Here is a 21766-nt window from a genome sequence, read left to right as displayed (position 1 = left end):
ATTCAAATTGGTGAAAGATGGGGGAAAACACAGCGGTCCCAGCTCTGCTCCGTCCGCCCAGCACCGGGGGCCGCCAGGCGCCCCTGCTGCCGCGGGAGAACGGGGTAGGGGGCTGGCCGGGGACGCGTGGGCCCTCGCCACTCCTCACCCTGCGTCCCCGAGCCCGGCCAGCAGGGACCTCTGTCAGCGACGTGCTTCTGTGTCAAAGGTCTCTGCCTAGCGGGGGCTGGATGACAGCAGAGTGGCCCTCGCACAGACACCTCCTCGAGGGGCGGAAAGCCAGGCTGCAGGTACGCATCCGGGTTTCTCCCCTGGGCTTTCTTCCTCCGGCTGGAGCCCCGAGGCACCTGTGCTGGGACTTTCCCACGCAGCGCCCTTCCCCCGCTCCGCGTCCACACTGTCTGCCTTTTCCAGTCTCACCGAGGAGCCCCCCTGCCCACCGTTTCACGGAATTAAGCGTGGCTTAGTGTTGTGGGGCGAACCGTGTCCCCCAAAAAGACGATGCAAAAGCCCTAATTTGGAAAGAAGGTCATAGCAGCTGTTATTAGTTACAATAAGGCCATAGCAGGGTAGGCGAGGCCCTAGTCCCACATGACAGGAGTCACACGGGGAAAAGGCCACGTGAGAATGGGGGCGGAGCTTGGAGAGACGCAGCCCGAAGCCAGGGACGCCGGGATGGCCGGCATCCGACAGAGCAGGGGGAGGCGAGGAGGGACCGGCCCTGGAGCCTTCCGGGACAGCATGCGGGGCCGACACCCTGATTCCTAACTCCTGGCCTCCAGAATTGTGCAAGAAGGAGTGTCTGTTGTTTCAAGCCACCCGTCGGTGGCACCTCGTTTGGGCAGCCCCGAGAGACGAACACGTTGGCAAAAACAATTAGAGAGGTCCCCGCAGTCGGGCGGGTATGACAGGTAGCCGTGAAGGGCGAACACCGTGGTCAAGTTTGTCCCACTTAAAGCCCGAGGACCGGCTCTCCTAAGGCGGCCGCACTCAGACTCTTGTTGGCACAAAGTTACGGCAGCTCAGCTGCGGCAGGAGCCCCGCGCCGGCCCGGCCGCGTGCAGCGGTGTGCAGGGGGCCAGGGGGGGCACACGGTGACACGGCCCCGTCCCCGTCCCCGGGGACCGGCCGCGCCCGCAGACAGCCTGCTGGGTCACCGTGGCTGGGTTCCACCTCCCCACGCCTGACTCAAGGGGTGACGACAGATCAACTAGACAGACAGGCAGACCTGGCATTCCCAAAGCAACGCGGTGAGTTTGCTCCCCTGGCCTGGCCTGGCCTGGCCTGGGGGCACAGGGGCCGTCTCTAAAAGCTTGTTGGCCAACCCGCCCGGAGACGCAGCCCGCGCTGGCCCGTCGCCAGTCCCGGGGCGTTGCAGAAAAGTCGGGGTGGGAAGGTGCCTCCGAGGGCGGTTCAGACGCTCCAGGGGCTCCGGCAGCTACCGTATGAAGTGCAGGGAGTGAGCAAGCCCGCTGGGGATTAGACACTGGCAGCTGCCTGGGTAAGGGCGCTCGCAGGCCGGGGCAGGTGCGCCCCCGCGCAGGGGGGTGGACCGAGGCGGGAAAGGCCCTTGGCTTCGGGGTCAAGGAGAAAGCCCCGCGGGGCGCGGCCTGGCTTGGGAGGGGGCAGGAGGTCACGGCGGGGACAACACCCAGGACATGCCTGGTGGTGACGCCACAGGACCGTGAGCGAGAGCATTAGCGCATGTTTGTGCCGCGTCTTCCGAAATCCCGCCGCTGCGGGCCTTAATTTCCGAATCCAGGGCGATCGGCAGAGGCAGAGAACCAGGCTTCGCTCCACGTCCACACTGTCACCACAGCCTTGGCGTCCCAACGACAGGGACCTCGCTCCGTGGACTCCTTCCTTCCCCAAGCTCCCCCATCCCCTGATGTCCAAACACTCCCGGAAAATGATTCTGGTCGTGCTGTTCTGACGTTTGTGCCAAGCTCACTCCCTGCCTGTCTGCCTGTCTGTCTGTCTTGAATCACCAGATGTGTCACCTTCTCCCACCTGGAAGGCGTCGCGTGAAGGTGCCGCGAGCGGTAGTGTGTCCTGCGGGTGAGCTGAGCCAGGACAGGGCCTGGGAAAGTGCGGCCCCAGGCAGAGGTGATCCGGAGGTGACTGTTCCACATGCATCAAGCCCCAGAGGTGCCTGAGTCACCGACTGGGGGAATGAACGCGGCCCCGCCCGGTCTTCTTTATCACTGTGATTTACCAAAGTCCCGCTGGGCCTGCACACAGTCTTAGGTGCTCACGGAATCCTGACCGCCGGCTCTGTGCATCAGCCGGGGTCCTCCAGAGAAACAGAACCAACAGGAGACAGACGGATGGAGGGAGGGAGGGATAGACAGATGGATAGAGAGACTGCTAGATAGACAGACAGGATGGAGGGAGGGATGGATGGATGGATGGATAGATAGATGATACATAGACAAATGATAGATAGATAGATAGATAGATAGATAGACAGGATGGAGGGAGAGAGGGAGGGAGGGATGGATAGACAGACAGATAGATGATACATAGACAGATGATAGATAGATAGATAGATAGATAGATAGATAGATAGATGATAGATAGATAGACAGGATGGAGGGAGGGAGGGATGCATAGACAGACAGACAGACAGACAGATAGATAGACAGACAGACAGGATGGAGGGAGGGAGGGAGGGGTGGGGGGGATGGATGGATGGATGGATGGATAGACAGACAGATACATAGACAGATGATAGATAGATAATAGAGTGGATGGAGAGATGGATGGATAGATAGATAACAGATGATAGATAGATAGAGATTTATTTTAAAGACCTGGCCCAAAGACTTGGGATGCCAAGTCCGCAATGCACAGGGCGGAGGCCCAGGCAGGCTTTCTACGTCACCGTCTTCAGGCAGAACTTCTCTTCAGGAAACCTCCGTGTTTGCTCCTACGGCTTCAACTAATCGGAGAAGGACCACCCACATTACGGAGGATAATTTCCTTCACTTAAAGCCAACCGATCGCAGATGCTAATGACGTCCACAACATGCCTTCACAGCAGCACCGAGTTAGGGTTTGACGACATCACCGGGAAGGGTCACCAAATCAACACGTAAAACTAACCACCCAGATGAGAAGTTAATTAGAAGCTCGGAGAGGTCACCCACCTCGCCCGAGATCACAGAGCCAGTAATGGGTGGGAGGAGACAGTGTGGCACAGGGGTCCCCGTCAACCTCCTCAGCTGCCGTTGACCTGAGTCGTGGCGCCGGGCACGGGGGTGACCCCAATGCTGAGTGGGACTCGGGAAGGGACAACGTCCCCCGGCAATCACACCCTGTTGTCCAGAGCCCTGTCTTCCTTCCTGAGAAGTTCCTCCACGTGAGGGGATGGGTGGGCCGCAGCCCCTAGCACGTCCCGGTGGCCCCTGAGCTGGTCCTAGCTTTGCAGACCCCCCCGGAAGGTGCCCCGCCCTGCCCTGAACCCCCCGCCCACACCTGACCCAGCCCGCTGACAGCTACGGCTACCCTACCCGCAGGAATTGGGGTTTCCCACAGAACACCGTCGCATGATCCTTTCAAGAGGGTCCTTGAAAACGCAGGCCCGCGGGAGCGCTGCTTCTCCGCGGGCCCTCCCAGGGCCCCCGAGGGCCATCGCATTGTTTCCGGTTGCGTTCATGGTAAACTCAAGACCGTGAAACACCTCTGTCTTTGCAAAAGATAGAAGGCATCTTGGAGATGCCTGAGAGACAAATTTTCATCCTAAATCTTTTAGGTGCACTTTCCAGGTGGTAGACTTACATGAAAAAGCAGAGAGGCACCTGAGGGGAGACCTCGGCTCAGGTCACGATCTCACGGTTCCTGGGTTCGAGCCCCGCGTCTGGCTCTGTGCTGACAGATCGGAGCCCGGAGCCTGCTTCGGATTCTGTGTCTCCCTCTCTCTCTGCCCCTCCCCTGCTAGTGCTCTGTCTGTCTCTCTTTCAAAAAGAAACAAACATTAAAAAAATTTTAAAAATAAATAAATGAAAAAGTGCCAAGTGGCTGAGCACAGAACTGTTCTGCCCTCCTAGCCAAAGATCAAAAACTGAAAAGCATCAGGTCAAGATGGAAAGGACAGGAGATCGTCTGCAAACGCACAGCTTGCAAGGAACGGCTGGTGGTTTAGCCCAGGGATGCTGAGCTATCTCCAAGCGTGCCCCTCGGGACGGAGGGCTGATGAGCAGGCCACGGGCTGCAAAGAACAGGACACGGACGTGGCTTCGGACTGTCAAGGGACGTGGGAGTGTCTGTCACAGGCGAGGCCTCGGGGGTGCAGACCCCAGCTGGGGGGGCGGCGGGAAGGGCAGGCCTCACGGTTCTGCTTCCTCCCTGGGCACGACTTTGCTGTGTGTCTGTGGGCCACTGTCTCAACCACCCTCGTCTCGCCCATCTCACCTCCGGAAACCTGTCCGTCCAGACACTGGTGTGTGGCCTCCCCCACACCACATTCTCAGCCCAACCCGAAAACAGGGTGAGCCGCCGGCTTGCACTCTGTCCCGGGGCCCGAAACCAGGACTGGGTAAGCCACGGGCCACAACCAAAGTCAACCTCTCACTGCACGGCCGGGAGCCCCAGGCACCAAGGCGTTTCAGGGAGAACGAAGCCAAAGCTAGGGCACTCTTCTAAAATGTTAGAGGGGCGCCTGGGTGGCTCATTTGGTTAAGCATCTGACTTTGGCTCAGGTCATGATCTTGCGGTCCGTGAGTTCGAGCCCCGAGTCGGGCTCTGTGCTGACAGCTCGGGGCCTGGAGCCTGCTTCGGATTCTGGATCTCCCTCTCTCTCTGGCCCTTCCCCTCTCGGGCCTCTCTCCCTCTCTCCCTCTCTCTCAAAAATAAATAAACATTAAAAATAATAATAAAAGTAAAACGTTAGAGATGTGATACTGCTGATAAAAAATTACACTGAGAATAAAATACTGGAAATTATCTAAATGTCCCATAATGGGGGGGGGGGGGGGGCGGGGATTCCTTCAAAGCTTTTGACACAGTGGGATGTGACCATAGCCATCACGATGATCTTTTTAGGGAACGTTCCGTGATCGGGGAAGATTCTCACGATGGTGAATTAAATGAAATGCAGAGCGGGTTACGGAAAGGTCTCTACAGTAAGGTTCCACGTACAGAATCGTGCATTCCTGGGGATACAGCCTCCCAGAAGAACCAAAGACAGGAAGGCTGTGCATCGAGGAGTGAGAGCATGGGGATCTCTGGGTGGGGGATTCCTGACGACCTTTGCTTGGATCTCTTTGCTTGTATTTCGTGTTATGTATGAACAGGTATTAATTCTATAATCATAAATCATCTGTTGTGTTTTATTTTTAAGGCAACATGGTAGGAGGAATTTCTGGAAAGGGTCACTTCTCTCAGACTCCCCAGAACTTCAGGAAGCTGCCTGTGAAGTTTGCCCAGGCACCACAGAGAAAGGCCAAAGACAGAAGAAACAACGAAAAAACCCCAAACCCAAGGGAGAGAGTTCTTGTCTGCAAAGAGGCAGCGTCTTCAGAGGTCAAACAGAACATGACGGATAAGGCCACCCTCAATGGTGAGACCCAGATGACAGGGACAGCAGAAGTTGGGAGGAAAGTTGGGGAGGGGACAGTGAGCCAAAGATGGCTCCAGAGGGAGGGCAGGGTCGGGCACTCAGCTGGGAGTCTCACTCAAGTCCCACAGGGTCTCCTCCCTGCGGGGTCGCGGGATGGACTTTGAAATCCAATGTGATAACGTTCGTGCCACCGTCCTGTGCTCCCCGTGCCCTGACGGGTGCCTGAATGAGTACCCCGTCTTATAAGCCACTCTGATAGTGCCAACCTGTGGCCGGGCTCCTGGCTTCTCCTTTCTGGCCTTAGTCTCGGCCCAGGGACCAGCAGAGCACTGCCTGTGGGTCCCGAGGACCGGCAGTGAGGCAGGACCACCACGGCTCGGCCACGGCCCTCCCTCCCTCCATCTGTGGCACCCCCGTCCCCGGTCCCCGGCGGACCCCTCCTTGCCCGGCCCCCTGCAGCCCACCCCCGGAACCCCTGCCAACGGTCGGCTTCGTGGCCCGGAAAGCAGGCTGTGCCCGCAGAGAGCCCGCCTTCTGCCTTCAGCCCAAGTTCGCGCTCAGGTGGGAGTGTCCCCCGTCATCCTCCAAAGGGAATAGGATCCGAGGGCCGGACGGCGAATCCGACCGGCCCGTGTCTCCTGCACCTGGAGGTCCGATGTGGTCTGAGGCGGCCGCGCAGAGCCCCCCCGTCTGTGCTGGCTGACCGGCCGCACGCAGGAGCCAGGTGGCTCACCTTCCCCTAGCTCGGCGTGAGAACCGACGCCCAAACCCCGATGAGAACCCTTTGCACGGCTCGTGAGCCAGTCTCGCCGTGGGGCTTCCCAAATAGTAATCACACTTCCCCAGTCCTGCTCTGCGCCGGTGATCACGCTGACTTCACACACGGGGAAACTGAGGCAGGGACCTTCCCGGCCTCAACTGTGTGACGGGCTGTCACCCGAGTGACCTTGGCTCATGGTCGAACCCAGAAGCGGGGTCATCCCGGATGCGGGAGGTGGGATGTCCTCCCTAAGCCTGGGAGCTGGGTCGGACACGGCCCAGACACGGCCCCATGAAGGTGACAGCAGCGAGGGGGGCTCCGCGGAGAACCGGGCTGCAGGGGGCCGGGGCCACTCAAGATCTCTTGAGAAGCTGAAGCTCCATTTTTGTGTGCGAACATGTTGCAATGGCTGCAAGTTGCCGAATCAGTTCAAAAAGCTCGAAAGCACAGGACAGGCCAAACCATACTCGTGTCGCCGGGGCGGGGGGTGGGGGGGTTCGGCTCTGAAGAAACAAGTGTGGCCCATTTACCCGGATCGGCACAGTCCGGTGGAAACAGAACACGCGCCACCTAGGTGTTTTAAGTGTCCTAGCAGAAAATATTCCCCACGTCCCTGCAAAGCTAGGATCGGGGTCTGAAATGCCCTGCTCTACAGAGCGTTGGTCTAGCACCTACACTTCACAAGGCATAGTGACCACGTGGCTTCATACACCACATCAAAAGCGTTTGTCGATGATGCCTTTTCCTCCATGAGGCCTGAGGCCATAAGTGGGCCGCCTCTGACTGCTCCCTGGGCCCCCCAGATAAGCGTCCGAGCTGCCCAAGTAGGAAGAAGCGAGTGTCTTCCTCGGTGGGATCTCAGTGGCCAGGCGTCTGTCCCGGCAGCTCTGTGTTTACACAGGGGAAGGGGCTACCTGTGTGCCCTCCCGGGGGGCGTCACCAAGCCAAAAGCAGACTCCTCTGGTGTCAGCCCCACCCTCCGGCAGCCACTGGACCCCGGCGAGCGGCTCACCGTCTAGCCGTGCGGTGACCAGACGCTGGTTTCTGGGCACTGTCCCCGAGGAAAGTGCATCGGCTGCTAACCTGCTGTCACCCCGAGTTTACTGCCTTGACCAGCCTCTGGGGGACAGAGGCCAAAGCAGACCCGATGGACGCCTGTCCCCCACCCTTTCTCCTCCTCCCTCGCTGGCCAACACCCAGCTCCCCCGGAAGTCCGCCCCCCTCCCTGGGGCCCAAAGGGCGCATCCCAGCTGGTCTGCACCGATCACAGCCTCGGCCCTGAGCCCCATCCTTTCTATCCCAGACAGAGGAAGCTTCTTTGCTTGAAGCCCGTTGGAGCTGGGTCTTGTCACTTCCTTACAAGACTCCTAACCTTTGCAGTGATTAGCAAATGCAGTCTTCCGACACATTCCACCGTGGAGGGTGCCGTGAGCCGTTCCCATGCATCGTGTCACGTAAATCCTTTCGACGACCTTTTGAGGACACAACGCTCCGCGTCCAAGGCCATCCACGAGGTGGCCGCTGGCCCTTGGGAAAGGGGTCCTCCCAAGGGCACACAATTCGGGGGACCAGGTTTGGGGGTCTGTGAGCAACCTGGAAGAGGGAGCCCTCGCTTCCACAGAGGCCGGCGCCGGGACGTGTGGTTTCGGGGGGGGGGGGCTGTCCCGTGCGGGACCCGAGTCCGCACACCTGGAGGGGTCCTGATTACCCCACTCACACCTCGTATGACCGAGCCTGGAGCCCCGTCCTTCTGGCCCCAGGGCCTCATGGGTTAGGAGCCTGGCAGGAAGCCAGAACGTACAGTAGCAAACCTGTAAATACATAAAGAGATTCATTGCAAGGAATTGGCTTACACGACGGAAGGAAGGGGAAATGTCCTTCCCCGCTGGAACCTCACATCGTTCACCCTGCCACCCCGCCCCGGACCAGGCTGACCGCACTGCTGAGGGCGGTGACCTCCTGACCGCAGCTGTCGGTCACCTGCGCACACACCTTCCCCGGGACGCCTGGGTGCTGTGACTGTTGCCCGGCCCAGCGACACACAGCGGGTGGCACGGCCACAGAGATCGCTGCCACTTGTCACTGCGTTGTCACAGAAGAGTCCCCGGGCACCCGCCCCGCCTGCCTCACAACCCTCGCCCAGTGGCTCCTGTGGTCACTCCCCACGACGTCGCGGCCGGGTCGTAAGTCACAGGGCGCGTCCATGGGGCACAAGCTGAGCCCTGCCAGCTTTCCCCCTGCAGCATCTACACCACCCGCCCTTCTCTTTCCGTGCCACCTCCCTGCTCCGGCATCCCCTGGCTCTTCTGTCGACACTGGCAGACGGGAGAAGGGGGCCGAGGGGTGGGGAGCGGGGCCCGCGGACCCCAGGATGTTTGCACGGCTTGCTCAGGTTACTCAGCCCTGGGGCACCCTGGGGCTCAGCCAGTTGGGTGCCCGACTCTTGATTTCCGCTCAGTTTGTGATCTCAGGGTCGTGGGAGGGAGCCCCACGGTGGGCTCTGTGCTGACAGTGTGGAGCCTGCTTGGGGTTCTCTCTCTCTCTCTCTCTCTCTCTCTCTCTTTCTGCCCCTGCCCCTTCCCTGATCGTACTCTTTTTCTCAAAAAAAAAAAAAAATTTACTCAACCCCCTTTACACTTCAGTCACTTGGGGGGACGGAGACAGCAGCCCCGACTTGATGAGGTTGTTGAAGGATGAAAGGAGTTAAATGGAGTTTCCTAAAAGGCTGGCACACCTGTTGAGTAAGCAGGAGGCAGCCGTATGTTCCCGTCTCCCGCGTCCCCACGGCCTGAGGGCAGGGGACGGCTAAGGCTCCTCTTTTGGCTGGGACCTTGGGGCCAATCCAGCCTCACGTGTCCGTCCTCAGTGCGTAAGTGGGTCAGTAGCACATCCCGTGGCTCCCGGCCACGGAGAGAGCACAACCTTCCACGTAGGACGGCAGCGTAGGGAAAAGTCATTTGTTCGACTGCTGAGAAAACATGAACTGGGCCCAGTTCTCGGTCCTGGGGACGCACACAAGGTCAAGCTCAGAAAGGCAGCTTCACAATTAGAGTATTTATATGACTAGATTTTATAAGTAATACATACGTGTTAGGGAGAAGGAGGAAAGGAAGGAAAAGGAGAGAGAGAGAGAGAGAACCTGACCGTCATCGAAGGAGGGAGACTGTCCGTCCCCGAGGTCTGTGGCCTCAGCTACCAGAGCAGGAACAAAGACCTTCCCGAGTCTTACTTTGTGGCAAACAGTGAAATGCAGGCAGGAACAGCAAAACCGTCTGTCCTGCCCTCTTCCGGACCCTAGACAAAAACATGCTCACTCCTGTGAACCGCCGTTTACGACGAGGGACGCAAACGGACGGCTTGAACGTGACTTTGTTTCCTGCAGCGAAATATGAGGCCAAAGCTTGACCTCTGTCCACAAGGCCGCAGGGGTCTGTCTTCGCGGGACAGTGGGGGAGAGGCCCACGGAGGACCCGGAGCCCCTGCCGGGAGCTCAGTGGCAGTGGTGGCTGGACACGCCCGTGGGAGCGGCAGAGGGTCCGTGCCCAGGATGCGGCTGCCGCTTCAGGAGGCCCCCAAGGCGGCAGAGGGCCCCCCAGCTTGTCGGCTGCCCGTTACTGGTTTCGCTGGAGGAAGATGAGGGAAGCCACGAGGGTATCAGTTCTGCGCAAAGAGAAAGGCTCGTGGCTGATGCTCTTAGGAAACCGTCGGCCGTCTAGCGGGCCAAGACACGTCGAAGAGCTGACGGGACAGAGCGGACAGACCTCAGCGTCGCGGCCAAAACCTCGGTGCCAGACACACCTGTAAGTGCTTTCTGAGTTGTCTCGCTGGCTCCTACCCCAGACCAGATAAAGGAGGACTTGGCATTATCCTCATTTTATGGCGAAGCTCAGAGAGGTTAAGCAACTTGCCTGAGGCCACACAGCCCAGGACAGGAATAAACCAGTACGTGCTAGTACCTCCCACATGGTGTTTCCTCCACGTTTTCCTCACTGGTGACCCTAAAGGATCCCTTCAAAGGCAAGAAAGCACGCGAACAAGAAAGCGATAAGGAAACACTTGTCAAGATGATAAGACAGTGGCCGACGCGTCTCAGCCCAGAGGAAAGGGAAAAGGCCACCATCCGGGCCTTTATCTTTCTCCTGGCTGCCGACATGACACCAGAAGAGGGTCCCCAGCCGAGCAGAAAGCTCAGGCTGACCCACAGAGCCTACTGTGGAGAGGCCGTGGTGGAGGGAGCCCGGAGCCCCCCGCCCACTCCTGACAGCCGTGGGGCCTTGGCCGGGCTCCTTGGATGCCCAAAGGCTCCCGTTCCTCATCTTTAAAATGGGCATCTCCCCTGGACAGGCTGCTTGGGGTGCCTGTAAGTGAGTCACCTCCCAGGAGAGGCTCAGCCAGTGCTGGCCACTCATCAGATGCCCTGTTGGCTCCTGCTCCTTCTAGCATTTTCTAGCATTTTCATTATTCACTTACAGGAACATCCGCTCGTATCACCTCAGTCCTAACACTGTGCTTTCCCCGGACACTCGCTCCCAAGTGTCCACACCCTGGGCAGCTCTGGATTTCGCTCCCTCCTTCCGTGGACGCTGGAGCGCTGCACCGTGAACCGAATGCTTGCTGCACGGCGGCCTGGTTCTCTACGCGCTCCCCGTGCGTTGTGACATAATCCTCCCCCTGCCCTGGGAGCCTGGAGCCCTGCCGGAGCCCATTTTTCTGCTGAGAAAACTGAGGCACGAGACCAAAGGGACCGCTCCCTGGGTCAGGTGGGAGAAGGTGGCAGAGGGGATTCGGACCCAGAGCCCACGCAGCTCAGCACCGCGGCCTCGGGCCGCCCTGCGTTCGGCCATGTGGTTTCAGACTCAGCCAACCAAAGTCCAAAGTGGGAGTGTGGCTCATTCTTGCTTCTTTTTGAGGCAGGACCAGGCTTTGAGGGTGTCCTCGCTCCGCCCCTCAAGGGACGGGTTCTCTGTTTAATCTCCCTCTGTCACCTGTGCGGGGGCAGCGGGCCTGGGGGGCGGGGAGGGGCTGACCTCTTTCTGGGCCTCCATGTGGTGGCCCAGCTCCCCGGGACAGGCAGTGAAAATGCTCTGGGGGTGGGGGGGGGGGTGGTGAATCAGAAAGCAAACAGATGGGAACGTGGGTAATTAAATCAATATATCCCAAACAGACGAGGCAAGGGGGGGGAGGGGGGAGGGGGGTGGGCCTGGAAGGAGGGGGGAAGCAAAACAATTAGGTCAAAAACTGAAGTTTGAACTCATCACACGCATTCATTTCCAACAGACTGTCCCTTAAAGCTGTGCAGAATAAAAACGCAGAACAAAATAAAACACGCACACGCACATTCTAGAATCTCTTTTGTTCCGTTTTTCTGGAATTCTGTGATTTCTTTTTTTCATATAATTCTTTAGAAAAAAAAAAAGAAAAGAAAAGAAAAAAGAAAAAGGCAGTCCCATATAGAATAATGGGTTTAAGTCCTTCTTATAGGGGCCGGTTCTGTCACAGGTTAAGGGTCAATTTGGTTGTGTTTTAGAGCAGGCATGTGCTAAGCCTTTCCTATATTTTAAACAGATAATGTCCTTGTAATTTGGGAACACTTACACGAAGGCTGGCTTTGTCCCTTTTTTCCAGTATGTTTGTGGCTGCTGCTGTTGTGCTGAAAAAGAAATACTGTACCTTTAAATTAGGAGGCTCTGAATAATCAACCTTGGGCAGTGAAAAGACTAATGTGCTGTGGAGAACAAGGAGTTTAATCTAATTTAGTTGGAGGGTGTCTGTCTGCGGTGTTGTTTTTTGGAGTGTGGGAATAGGAGACTGAGCTGGCTCCTTGAATGGTCCCTCCTGTGCCAGAATCAGTGGGGAGCCCCGTAGACGCCCGGGATCCAAAGCCGGCCCTTGAAAGGGAGATTAGAAGCATGCTCTGATTTGCAATTCACACTGGTGCACCCCGTGGAACCTTTGGTAATATTTCAAACCACATTTCAGGAGAAGTGGCCTTAAAATAGCTGCCTAAATTGTATCGGAGTAACCCAGTGCATGCCAGTCATCTGCTTCACGACGTGCGTGCTTTTGGGGAGCTCTGCCCTCCGCACCCCCACCGGCATCTTACAAGGAGCGTTTTTAGGTGTAGTGCAAACTTTTGTGCCTGTTGAATTTGCCGCATTGCTTCCGGAGGCACAGTGTGTTTTTCCCTAGTAAGTACCACATCAGAGGACGAAAGGTATTTTCCTTGCAGAAAAATGGGGGGCCAGGGTGCCTGTTGGGTTAGAAAATAGAATTTTCCCTGACTGCCTTTTTTTTGTTGTTGTTGGTTTTTTTTTTTTGTTTTTTTTTTTTTAAGTCTGGTAATAAGTTTCTGCAGAAATGTACCACAGGATGAGGTCAGGGAAATAGCGCCTACTGGTATCAGAGACCTCTCTGCACATCAGGCAACGATCAGCAAAGAGACCACGTTTTCCCCTTGCTGGGAAGCAGCCTTGGAAAAGTTCCTGGTGAAATTACACACATTGATGACACTGGAAGTTGAAAGACCACAATCCTCGTTTCGTGGGATCGCCAAACCTGAACGTGCCGGGAGAGACCGTCCACGCGAGAGCCGGGAACAGGCAGTGAGAGGCAACCTGAGCCACGTTTTATCTGAAACTTCCCCAACGCTCTCCTCTTTCTTTTCACGAGCTCGGCTGACACGCTACAACTCTACTCTCGCAATTAGCCTGTACCGTGCAAAGCCTATGCTTTAATTTCTTTCTCTTGCTGAAAGTGTCAGTACTTTAATCTTAAAGAGATTATATGGGTTTTCTCTAATCTCATTTCAGAGAGCCGAGCACAGCGCTTATAAGTTCCACTGACTATAACATAATAATAAGAGATGCAACTTTGATTTCTAGCAACATCCGTGTCAAAGTATTTTATACTTTGGCCTTTGCTAGGATGGAATGTCACTGCCTCGCTTTCAATTCCCTTCCATCCGAAAATATTTAGGTATCGTTCAAGATACTGCCTGACTTCAGAAATAGTCCCTTTCAAAAACCTTCTACTTTTCTGGGGGAACATTTTTGCAAGAGCTCCAAAGTAGCCCGTGTGTGAAGAGTAGTTCTTGGATATCTTTTTTTAGGTGGTTGGGGTAAAACAAAAAAAAAAAATTATATTCCTTGTCCCTGCATGTTATTTGAAATCATGTTTAATTATAAAGTTTCATTAAAAACCTTTGCTCAAAATTTTAGAGGCCTAATAAGATTTCCATTAATTTAAACATATCACTATTCCCACGACAGCCCCAAATGCTTTCTTTCGCCGCTTTCATCCATGGTTAAATATGTAAATAAAATGTCTAAAGTCATTCTTCAAAGAAGACAAAAGAAAAAAGAGCTGAGGGGAAAGACAGCCATAAAATTCCTCCCAATTCTCCATAACATTTGCCAGAGGGGGGCCGGTTGCCAGCCAGGGCCGAGCAGCAGGGGACCTCCCTGCTCCTAAGGATCACACATCTCAAATCCCACACACAGGAAAAAAATAAAATAAAATATCTTTTCAGCTGGAGCCATCGAAAGGCCCTTTTCATTTATTAGTTACAGAGTTATCTCACAGCTGTTCATTTCTCATCTATAATAACGTCTATTTGTTGGTTTCTGTCTCAGCTGGGCAGAGCGGAGCCCTGGTGCAGACATTTTTATAAAAACGGGGGAAGAAAGCCATCTGAAGTGGTTATGGCTAAAATAATGGGTCTGAACATGGCTGAATTAGAATGGCACATAAAAGATCGATTAGGACGCACTTTCTCAAATAGCTCACGCCCACTCCTGGCGTTTGGGGCTCTCCCTTGTGTCCAGAGTTTCTGTGGCAGAGAAGCAAAAAAGGAAAGGAGAGAAAATGGGACCAATGAAGGACCTCGGCAAGGAAGATTCTGGAGAGGCCAAGGGATGCCCGCTGAATTTTTTTTTTAACTTAAAGGTTTTAAAATAAGTCACTAAACAAACAACAACAAACACAAAATCATAAGAAGAATGGCAGCCTTTAAAACAGCAGGGGTTTTTTTGTTTTGTTTTGTTTTTTAACTTGGGAAATAACGACACGGTTGAAGGTGTCTTTTCCACTCTCTCCCTCCCTCCAGCCTCCTCCAACACCCCCACAGCGAGAGTCAGGGTAGCGATTCAGGGCCGGCTGCACAAATCTGCCTATTAGTTCTGGGGTCCTGGGCAAGCCTCAGCCTCAGTCTTCTGGGTGTTTACTGGACGGATGGATGGGTGGATGGGCAGGTGGATGGATGGAGGGTTGGTGGGTGGGAGGACGCTGGGTAGGTGGTGAATGGGTGCGTGGATGGATGGATGAATGTTTGGATGGGTGGACAGTTGGATAGGCTGGTGGATGGGTAGGCGGATATGTGACATCTCCCAAGTTTCTTACAGATGGAAAAGAGTACCACTTGTCTTAAATAAAAGCCAGTATTCCGAAGAGCCTTCTCAGAGGAAGGGCCCCCCTTCTGCCACAGCTTACCAAAAGCTTCCCGGGGGAGGAGGAGTGCCTGCAGTCGCCTCTCCCGCGGGAGCACTTCCTAGAGATAGCCAGCAAACCCGCAGCGCCTTCCCCTGGAGGGATGCATCCAGCTCCCCCAATGCCCAGTGCAGGGCGGGGAGACTGAGGGGGCCGCAGCGATCCACACCGCACACCTCTCCACTGTCAAACCTCAGAAAGGAAGGCGGAGGAAGAAGGAAGGCGGAGGAAGAAGGCCCGCTCCTCCGACCTCTCCTCTGGCCGCAGTCATCCAACTGCCCCCCTATACGAACGAGATCCTGGGAGTCTCAGAGCAACTTAAAAAAGATCCTGACCTAGAGGGCGTCTAAGAGGAGAGAGACCCGCCCGGCCACCTCCTAGGGGAGCTGTTTATTTAAGGGTCACTACGGGCTTTGCAAGTTCTTCTGGAGGCCAGGAGTGGTGTGGGTGCCCCCCCCCCGCCCCCACACGCCCAGGGCGGCAGACCCTCTGTCCCAAGTGACTTGTCACAAACTGGCTCCTGTATGAGGGGGTGAGACAGGGGCGTCCGCCCGGGACGCTTCTTCTCCACTTTCATCGAAATTGAGTGCGCGCCGCCCCCCCCCACCCCGCCTCCCGCGGGAGTTGGGGACCCTCCGCGCGCGAGCTGATGCCGCGCGACCTCCCACCCCCAATTCCGCATCGTCTTACGGGTCTGCGGCCCAGGAGGGCGCAGGCCGGGCAGATCAGTCGCCAAATAATATAAATACCCGACGAGCGAATGACTTCCTATAATAAATAAACTCAGCCGCCTAGAAGAACTCAGCAGCCCTGCCTGGCGCGAGGCCCCTACACTGCGCGGCTTCGTCGGGGGCGACGGGGGGTCATCTCACAAGCCAAGCCCCCGCTTCCCGGGTGGGGGGGGGGGAAATGCAAGCGCCCCGGGAGGCTGCCGCCCCTCCCCCTCCCCGCCCGGCCCGCGGAGCCCTCGCAGGAGCGGCCCTAAAATCCGGATTCCCCCCGGCCCCTCCCCCTGCCCCGAGCTCTTCCCTTTGAAATTTCAAAGGCAGCCCCTCCCCGGAGCCGCGGCCCGGAGCGCAGGCCTGGTGACTCCCGGGCCTCGGGAGGATGCGGGCAGGTTTACAAGCCAAGGGGCCACTTTATGGCCAGGGCTGTAAAACGCAAATCCCACCTCGCTTTGAAAGCGCCCCCCCGCCCGGGGCCCACCGTCAGGGCGAGGGAAGATGCGCCCCCCGGCCCCCCGCCGCGGACCACCCGCCCGCTCCGCCGGCCCCGTCTCCGAACTTCGGCGAGCCGGGCCCCCCGGCGGCGCAGGGGGGCGGGGGGGGGGGGAGGGGACACCCGGGGCTTCCCCGGGCGGGGGTGGGGGGCGGCGGGCTGGCCGGCGGGGGGTCCGGCCGGCGGGGCGGCGGGAGCGGGCGCCGGGCCGGCTTTCTCATGCAAAGCGGCGGCGGGGGCGGGGCGCGCGCCCGGGGGGCGGGGCCTGTCGCCGCCCGGCCGCGCTCCCCTCGCCCCCCCTCGCCTTTTGCGCGTCTTCTCCGCCCGGGACGCGCGGCGCCGAGCAGCTGCGGCCGGGCCCGGCGAGGCCGGCGCGGGAGGGAGGAGGCGCCGCCAGCCGGCCGGCCACCGTGCGCCCCGCGCCGCCGGCCTCCCGGACGCGCTCGCGGAAGAGCCCAAAGTTTGCCGCGGCCGGGAGCCGCCGCCCGCCGGGAGCCCGGGGCCCGTCGCGCTTCCCGGTACTGTTGGCCAACTTTGCCCGTCTCTCCCCCCGTCCCCTCCCCGTCCCCGTCCCCTCCCCACCCCTCCCCTCCCCTCCCTCCGCGGCCCCCCCACCTCGGCCGAGGCCGGGGGTGCGGAGCGCAGCGCTCGGGCCGGCCGAGCGGGCATGGGCGGGGACCCGAGCGGGGACGGGGAGCCGGGGCCCGCGGCCCGAGCCGGGCAGCGGCGGCGCTGAGGGGAGCCGACCTCCCCGCCGGGGCACCTCCGACGCCAGCATGCCGCGGCCGGGCCCCCGCCTGTGGCTGGTCCTGCAGGTGATGGGTTCGTGCGCCGCCATCAGCTCCATGGACACGGAGCGCCCGGGCGACGGCAAGTGCCAGGCCATCGAGATCCCGATGTGCAAGGACATCGGCTACAACATGACCCGCATGCCCAACCTGATGGGCCACGAGAACCAGCGCGAGGCCGCCATCCAGCTGCACGAGTTCGCGCCGCTGGTGGAGTACGGTTGCCACGGCCACCTCCGCTTCTTCCTGTGCTCGCTGTACGCGCCCATGTGCACCGAGCAAGTCTCCACCCCCATCCCCGCCTGCCGGGTCATGTGCGAGCAGGCCCGGCTCAAGTGCTCCCCGATCATGGAGCAGTTCAACTTCAAGTGGCCCGACTCGCTGGACTGCAGCAGGCTCCCCAACAAGAACGACCCCAACTACCTGTGCATGGAGGCGCCCAACAACGGCTCGGACGAGCCCTCCCGGGGCTCCGGCCTGTTCCCGCCGCTCTTCCGGCCGCAGCGGCCGCACAGCGCGCAGGAGCACCCGCTCCGGGACGCGGGCCCGGGGCGCGCCAGCTGTGACAACCCGGGCAAGTTCCACCACGTGGAGAAGAGCGCCGCGTGCGCGCCGCTGTGCGCGCCCGGCGTGGACGTGTACTGGAGCCGCGGCGACAAGCGCTTCGCCGTGGTCTGGCTGGCCGTGTGGGCCGTGCTGTGCTTCTTCTCCAGCGCCTTCACCGTGCTCACCTTCCTCGTCGACCCGGCGCGCTTCCGGTACCCCGAGCGCCCCATCATCTTCCTCTCCATGTGCTACTGCGTCTACTCCGTGGGCTACCTCATCCGCCTCTTTGCCGGCGCCGAGAGCATCGCCTGCGACCGCGACAGCGGACAGCTCTACGTCATCCAGGAGGGGCTGGAGAGCACCGGCTGCACCCTCGTCTTCCTGGTCCTCTACTACTTTGGGATGGCCAGCTCGCTGTGGTGGGTGATTCTCACGCTCACCTGGTTCCTGGCGGCGGGCAAGAAGTGGGGCCACGAGGCCATCGAAGCCAACAGCAGCTACTTCCACCTGGCGGCCTGGGCCATCCCGGCCGTGAAAACCATCCTGATCCTGGTGATGCGCCGGGTGGCGGGGGACGAGCTCACGGGCGTGTGCTACGTGGGCAGCATGGACGTGAACGCCCTCACCGGCTTCGTGCTCATCCCACTGGCCTGCTACCTCGTGGTGGGCACTTCCTTCATTCTGTCCGGCTTCGTGGCGCTCTTCCACATCAGGAGGGTGATGAAGACCGGCGGGGAGAACACGGACAAACTGGAGAAGCTCATGGTGAGAATCGGGGTCTTCTCGGTGCTCTACACGGTGCCGGCCACCTGTGTGATCGCCTGTTACTTCTACGAGCGCCTCAACATGGAGTACTGGAAGGTCCTGGCCACCCAGCACACGTGCAAAACGAACAACCAGACCAAGAGTCTGGACTGTCTGATGGCCGCCTCCATCCCCGCCGTGGAGATCTTCATGGTGAAGATTTTCATGCTGCTGGTGGTGGGGATCACCAGCGGCATGTGGATCTGGACGTCCAAGACCCTGCAGTCCTGGCAGAACATTTGCAGCCGCAGGTTCAAGACAAAGAGCAGGAGGAAACCGGCCAGCGTGATCGCCAACAGTGGGATTTACAAAAAGGGCCAGCATCCCCAAAAGACGCATCTGGGGAAATACGAAATCCCTGACCAGCCTCCCACCTGTGTGTGAACTGGCTCGTGGGGGGGGGGGGGGGGGGGGGAGGGGGGAGGGGAGGGAGGCTGGAGTGGAAAACTTTTCCCAGACAGGACACAGTGGCAGTCAGAGCCACCGGTCGGTCGCTCGGTTGGTTTTTTAAATAAAAGTGAAAGAAAAAAGTTTTTGCCCTGAAAGTCAGGATGCTGTGATAACACTGAAAGTAAATATGAGCTTACAGGTTTGTTGTTGTTGTTGTTGTTGTTGTTGTTGTTCTGTTTTGTTTGCAGAAGGAGAGCCCCTCGGGGTTAAGTAACCCCCTGGTGTAACTAATTTGTGGCAAAGTGGTTGGTTCAGCTTCCAGGAGAAGACTTTTGTTTAGAACCTGCTGTAAATACAGGGTGCTGTGTTGAGGTTGGCTTTGCTACCCATTTGCAAATCAGAAGGGATGACTTCTCTGTCACTTAAAGAACTTCTTTCTGCTGGGTGGCGTGGAGGGGGACAGGGAGGGAGGGAGGGAAGGAGGCGAAGCGGGTGTCCAGGAAGGAGCCATCCCCGGGGGCCCACCCCCAGGAGGGCTGTGTATGGGACAGCAGTTTCTGTGCAGACAGGAAGAAAGGAGAGCCCTGACAATTCAGTGCACTCCAGTGGGTTCGGAGTCACTTAAAATAGACTCCAGCCTTCACAAACGGTCCTTCTCCAAGACAGAAACTGTCACCAAACCCCACATTTGCAAATGCAAACAATGTGCGATACATCTCTTCCCTCTGTCCTTGAAAACGAAAAGACAAACAAGTATTTTGCTGTTCCAGAGAGACAACAAAAGAAATCTCAACAAAAGCACGGGGAGGCCCAGCCCTCAGAAACCCTCTAGTGTTACATTTTGTGGCTTTTTAATGGAAGCCAAGCCAATGTTATACACGTTTGGACTGATTTGTGGAAAGGGGGGGGGGAGGGGAGGGGAGAAAGATCATTCAAAAGTACCCAAAGGGTTTATTGACTCTTTCTATTGTTGAACAAATGGTTTCCATGAATAGATCCAGAAGCACTAGACAAGTCTAGTGTAACCTCTCTACCACACCCGGAAAGAGTGATGCTGCTTGTACATATTTGTAATACAGGGTATTTTTCACGCTCCACTATTTTTATTAAAAATAAAATCTGTTCCTCTAGTTTGGTGCCCGTCCCTTGTGCATCATGACGTTTCCCTCTCCCGAGTGGGGAGAGACTAGAGAAAACTTCCCCTCTGTTGGCTTTTCGGGCAAATCCTGAGTGCATCTCTAGAGATTACGGTGCTCCGTACGCGGAATGGCAGATGGGCGGCTGCTGAGGTTGGCAGGATAATTTAATCTCGAGTTTCAGTGGAATTAACGCAGGAAATGCGGAAGGCTGGATGTGAGGGCCTGGTTGGAGACGCTTCCTCAGGGAGTGACTTGGCCGCAGAGTGGGGGTACCCTGGTGAGCTCCGGACCAGCCTCCGGTAATATCTCCGGGGAGTGGGGCCAGCCCAAGTAAGAGGACCAGGTCGGGGTAGTGTTCAGTTGCTTGCTGGGATCAGGTCGTACCTAGACGGTTCTGTGCACCCGTCCAAAGCGTGCTGGCTTTGTGGCAAGTCTCGGCCATGTTTACGAAACAGATTATAGACCTGAACAGGAAAAAAACAGCTGCTGAGGGTGGGCAAGTCGTTAAGGAGAAGTTAATCAGCTCTGTATGTCTGTGAACTTGATTCTTCTCCTGTGCTGGCTGCGGGAGGGACGTAGGTGATACCTGAAGGGAGCCCAGGTTCAGCGGTCAGAGGCACAGCTACACTCAGGTCCTAACCCGCAGTTTCCAAGGGCACGGTCCAGACCCACTGCCGTGGGAAACCGGCACGATAAACCACGCTATCCGTGGGGTCGTGGTGAAGTCAAGCTCTCGGTTGAACAAAGAGCCCGTAAGAATTTTGAACGTGTGTTAAGGGCTTACTAAAGACAGACAGAAGCCTGGAGTCAGGACAGCCTGTTTCTTGAAGAGGGTGTTTAGGAATTGAGCCTGATGATGGTAAGGCCACCCTCGCATCGATACCAGAGCTGGGCAAAGGTCCGGGTCGGTTTGGGGGCACCACCTCCCATGGACGTGTATGGCTGCGGCCTTCCCCAACAGGGACCCCGGGTGGTTTGGGATGACGTTCGAGAAACACCACCTGAGTAGGCAAATCAATTCAGAATAAAATCCAAAATTGCCTTCAGCGCATTGAAAAAGAAAGACAAAAGTTTTTTAAAAATGCCCGCAAATAAAAACCTATTTGTGGACCGTTCCCGCCCAGCCCCCCCCCCCCCCAAAGACCATCTAGAGATACTCGTGTATGGGTGTGTGTATGTGCGTCATGTTCCCTTAAAGTGACTCTTAGGAAAAATAGAAATGACGTGTGACAGAGCTTTGGAAAGTCTGGAAAGATAACACTACGGAGAGCTGCTGTGAGCATCAGAGCTGAGTGTGACCCCCAAATTCCTCCGTGGTGAACTCCGTGGACATCTGCCCGCGTTTGGCTGTGTCGGCCGCAGACCTCAGTCCCCGGGGAAAACTAAGTTCCGCGGCACTAGAATGCGTTTCGCTGTGGATACAGACCGCAGGAGTCGTGTTCGCAGATGTCAGGGGCTCTTACCACACGGTCGGGGCAGGTGCATGGGGCGGGGCCGAGTCGGCCGGAGATGCGTGCCCGTGACCACAGAAGGGATTTCTTACCAAACTGCTTCTTGGGGCGCTTTCCCGCGGAGCCCCCACCTGACCTGGGTCAGGCGCAGATAATTTGTGAATTTTAGGAGAAGCATCGAGGCTCGAAAGCGCAAACGCCACCACTAGGCCCTCGGGTCCTCTCGAGCCGGACTCGGGACTTCGGCAGGAATTGTTGCCTGCCTTAACGTGGCGATTTCCCAGCCTCCCGGCCCTCGCCTTCGCTCCAGGGAGACGGAAGCCCGCTTTGGGGGATGGATCCCAGCCGCGAGGTCGTGGTGAGAAGCCCAGAGCAGGGGACTGTCCAGAGTCACGCTGCAGTGCGTCCCCGTGTGTTCCGTCATTCTTTCCCTCTGCCGCCCAGCTCCTCGCCACCTCCTCTGCGCCAGCGCCCGGGAAACGGGGCACCGTGGCTCTGAGGTCGCGGCCCGGCGCAGGAGACCAGCACGCCGTGAAAGCGGCTCGTGAGTGACGCGTCTTCGGTGTACTTCTGTTTTGAGCGGGGGAGGCCTCCCAAGGGTGGTCCCAAGTGCACGCAGACAGCAG

The 21766-nt window shown here is 57.7% G+C and overlaps 1 protein-coding gene and 1 long non-coding RNA gene across 2 annotated transcripts; both read left to right on the top strand.

Annotated features, from left to right (window-relative positions):
• The first annotated feature begins 12461 nt into the window (after window positions 1-12461).
• LOC147575240 (uncharacterized) lies at window positions 12462-13536 on the top strand. Its single transcript, XR_015242690.1, has 2 exons — window positions 12462-12508; window positions 12655-13536. It is a non-coding gene; the product is annotated as an uncharacterized LOC147575240 (long non-coding RNA).
• Window positions 13537-16733: 3197 nt separating this feature from the next.
• On the top strand, window positions 16734-18552 carry FZD10 (frizzled class receptor 10). The gene has a single exon (XM_086681428.1). The coding sequence runs from the start codon at window positions 16799-16801 to the stop codon at window positions 18542-18544; it is 1746 nt and encodes a 581-aa protein (XP_086537554.1). The 5' UTR covers window positions 16734-16798; the 3' UTR covers window positions 18545-18552.
• The last annotated feature ends 3214 nt before the right edge of the window (window positions 18553-21766 follow it).

Source organism: Puma concolor, chromosome D3 (genome assembly GCF_028749965.1).
Source record: "Puma concolor isolate L17-30 chromosome D3, mPumCon1.1.hap2, whole genome shotgun sequence".
Taxonomy (NCBI): domain Eukaryota; kingdom Metazoa; phylum Chordata; class Mammalia; order Carnivora; family Felidae; genus Puma; species Puma concolor.
The sequence above is the reverse complement of the archived record's forward strand: the minus strand, read 5'-3'. Positions and strand labels throughout refer to the sequence as shown.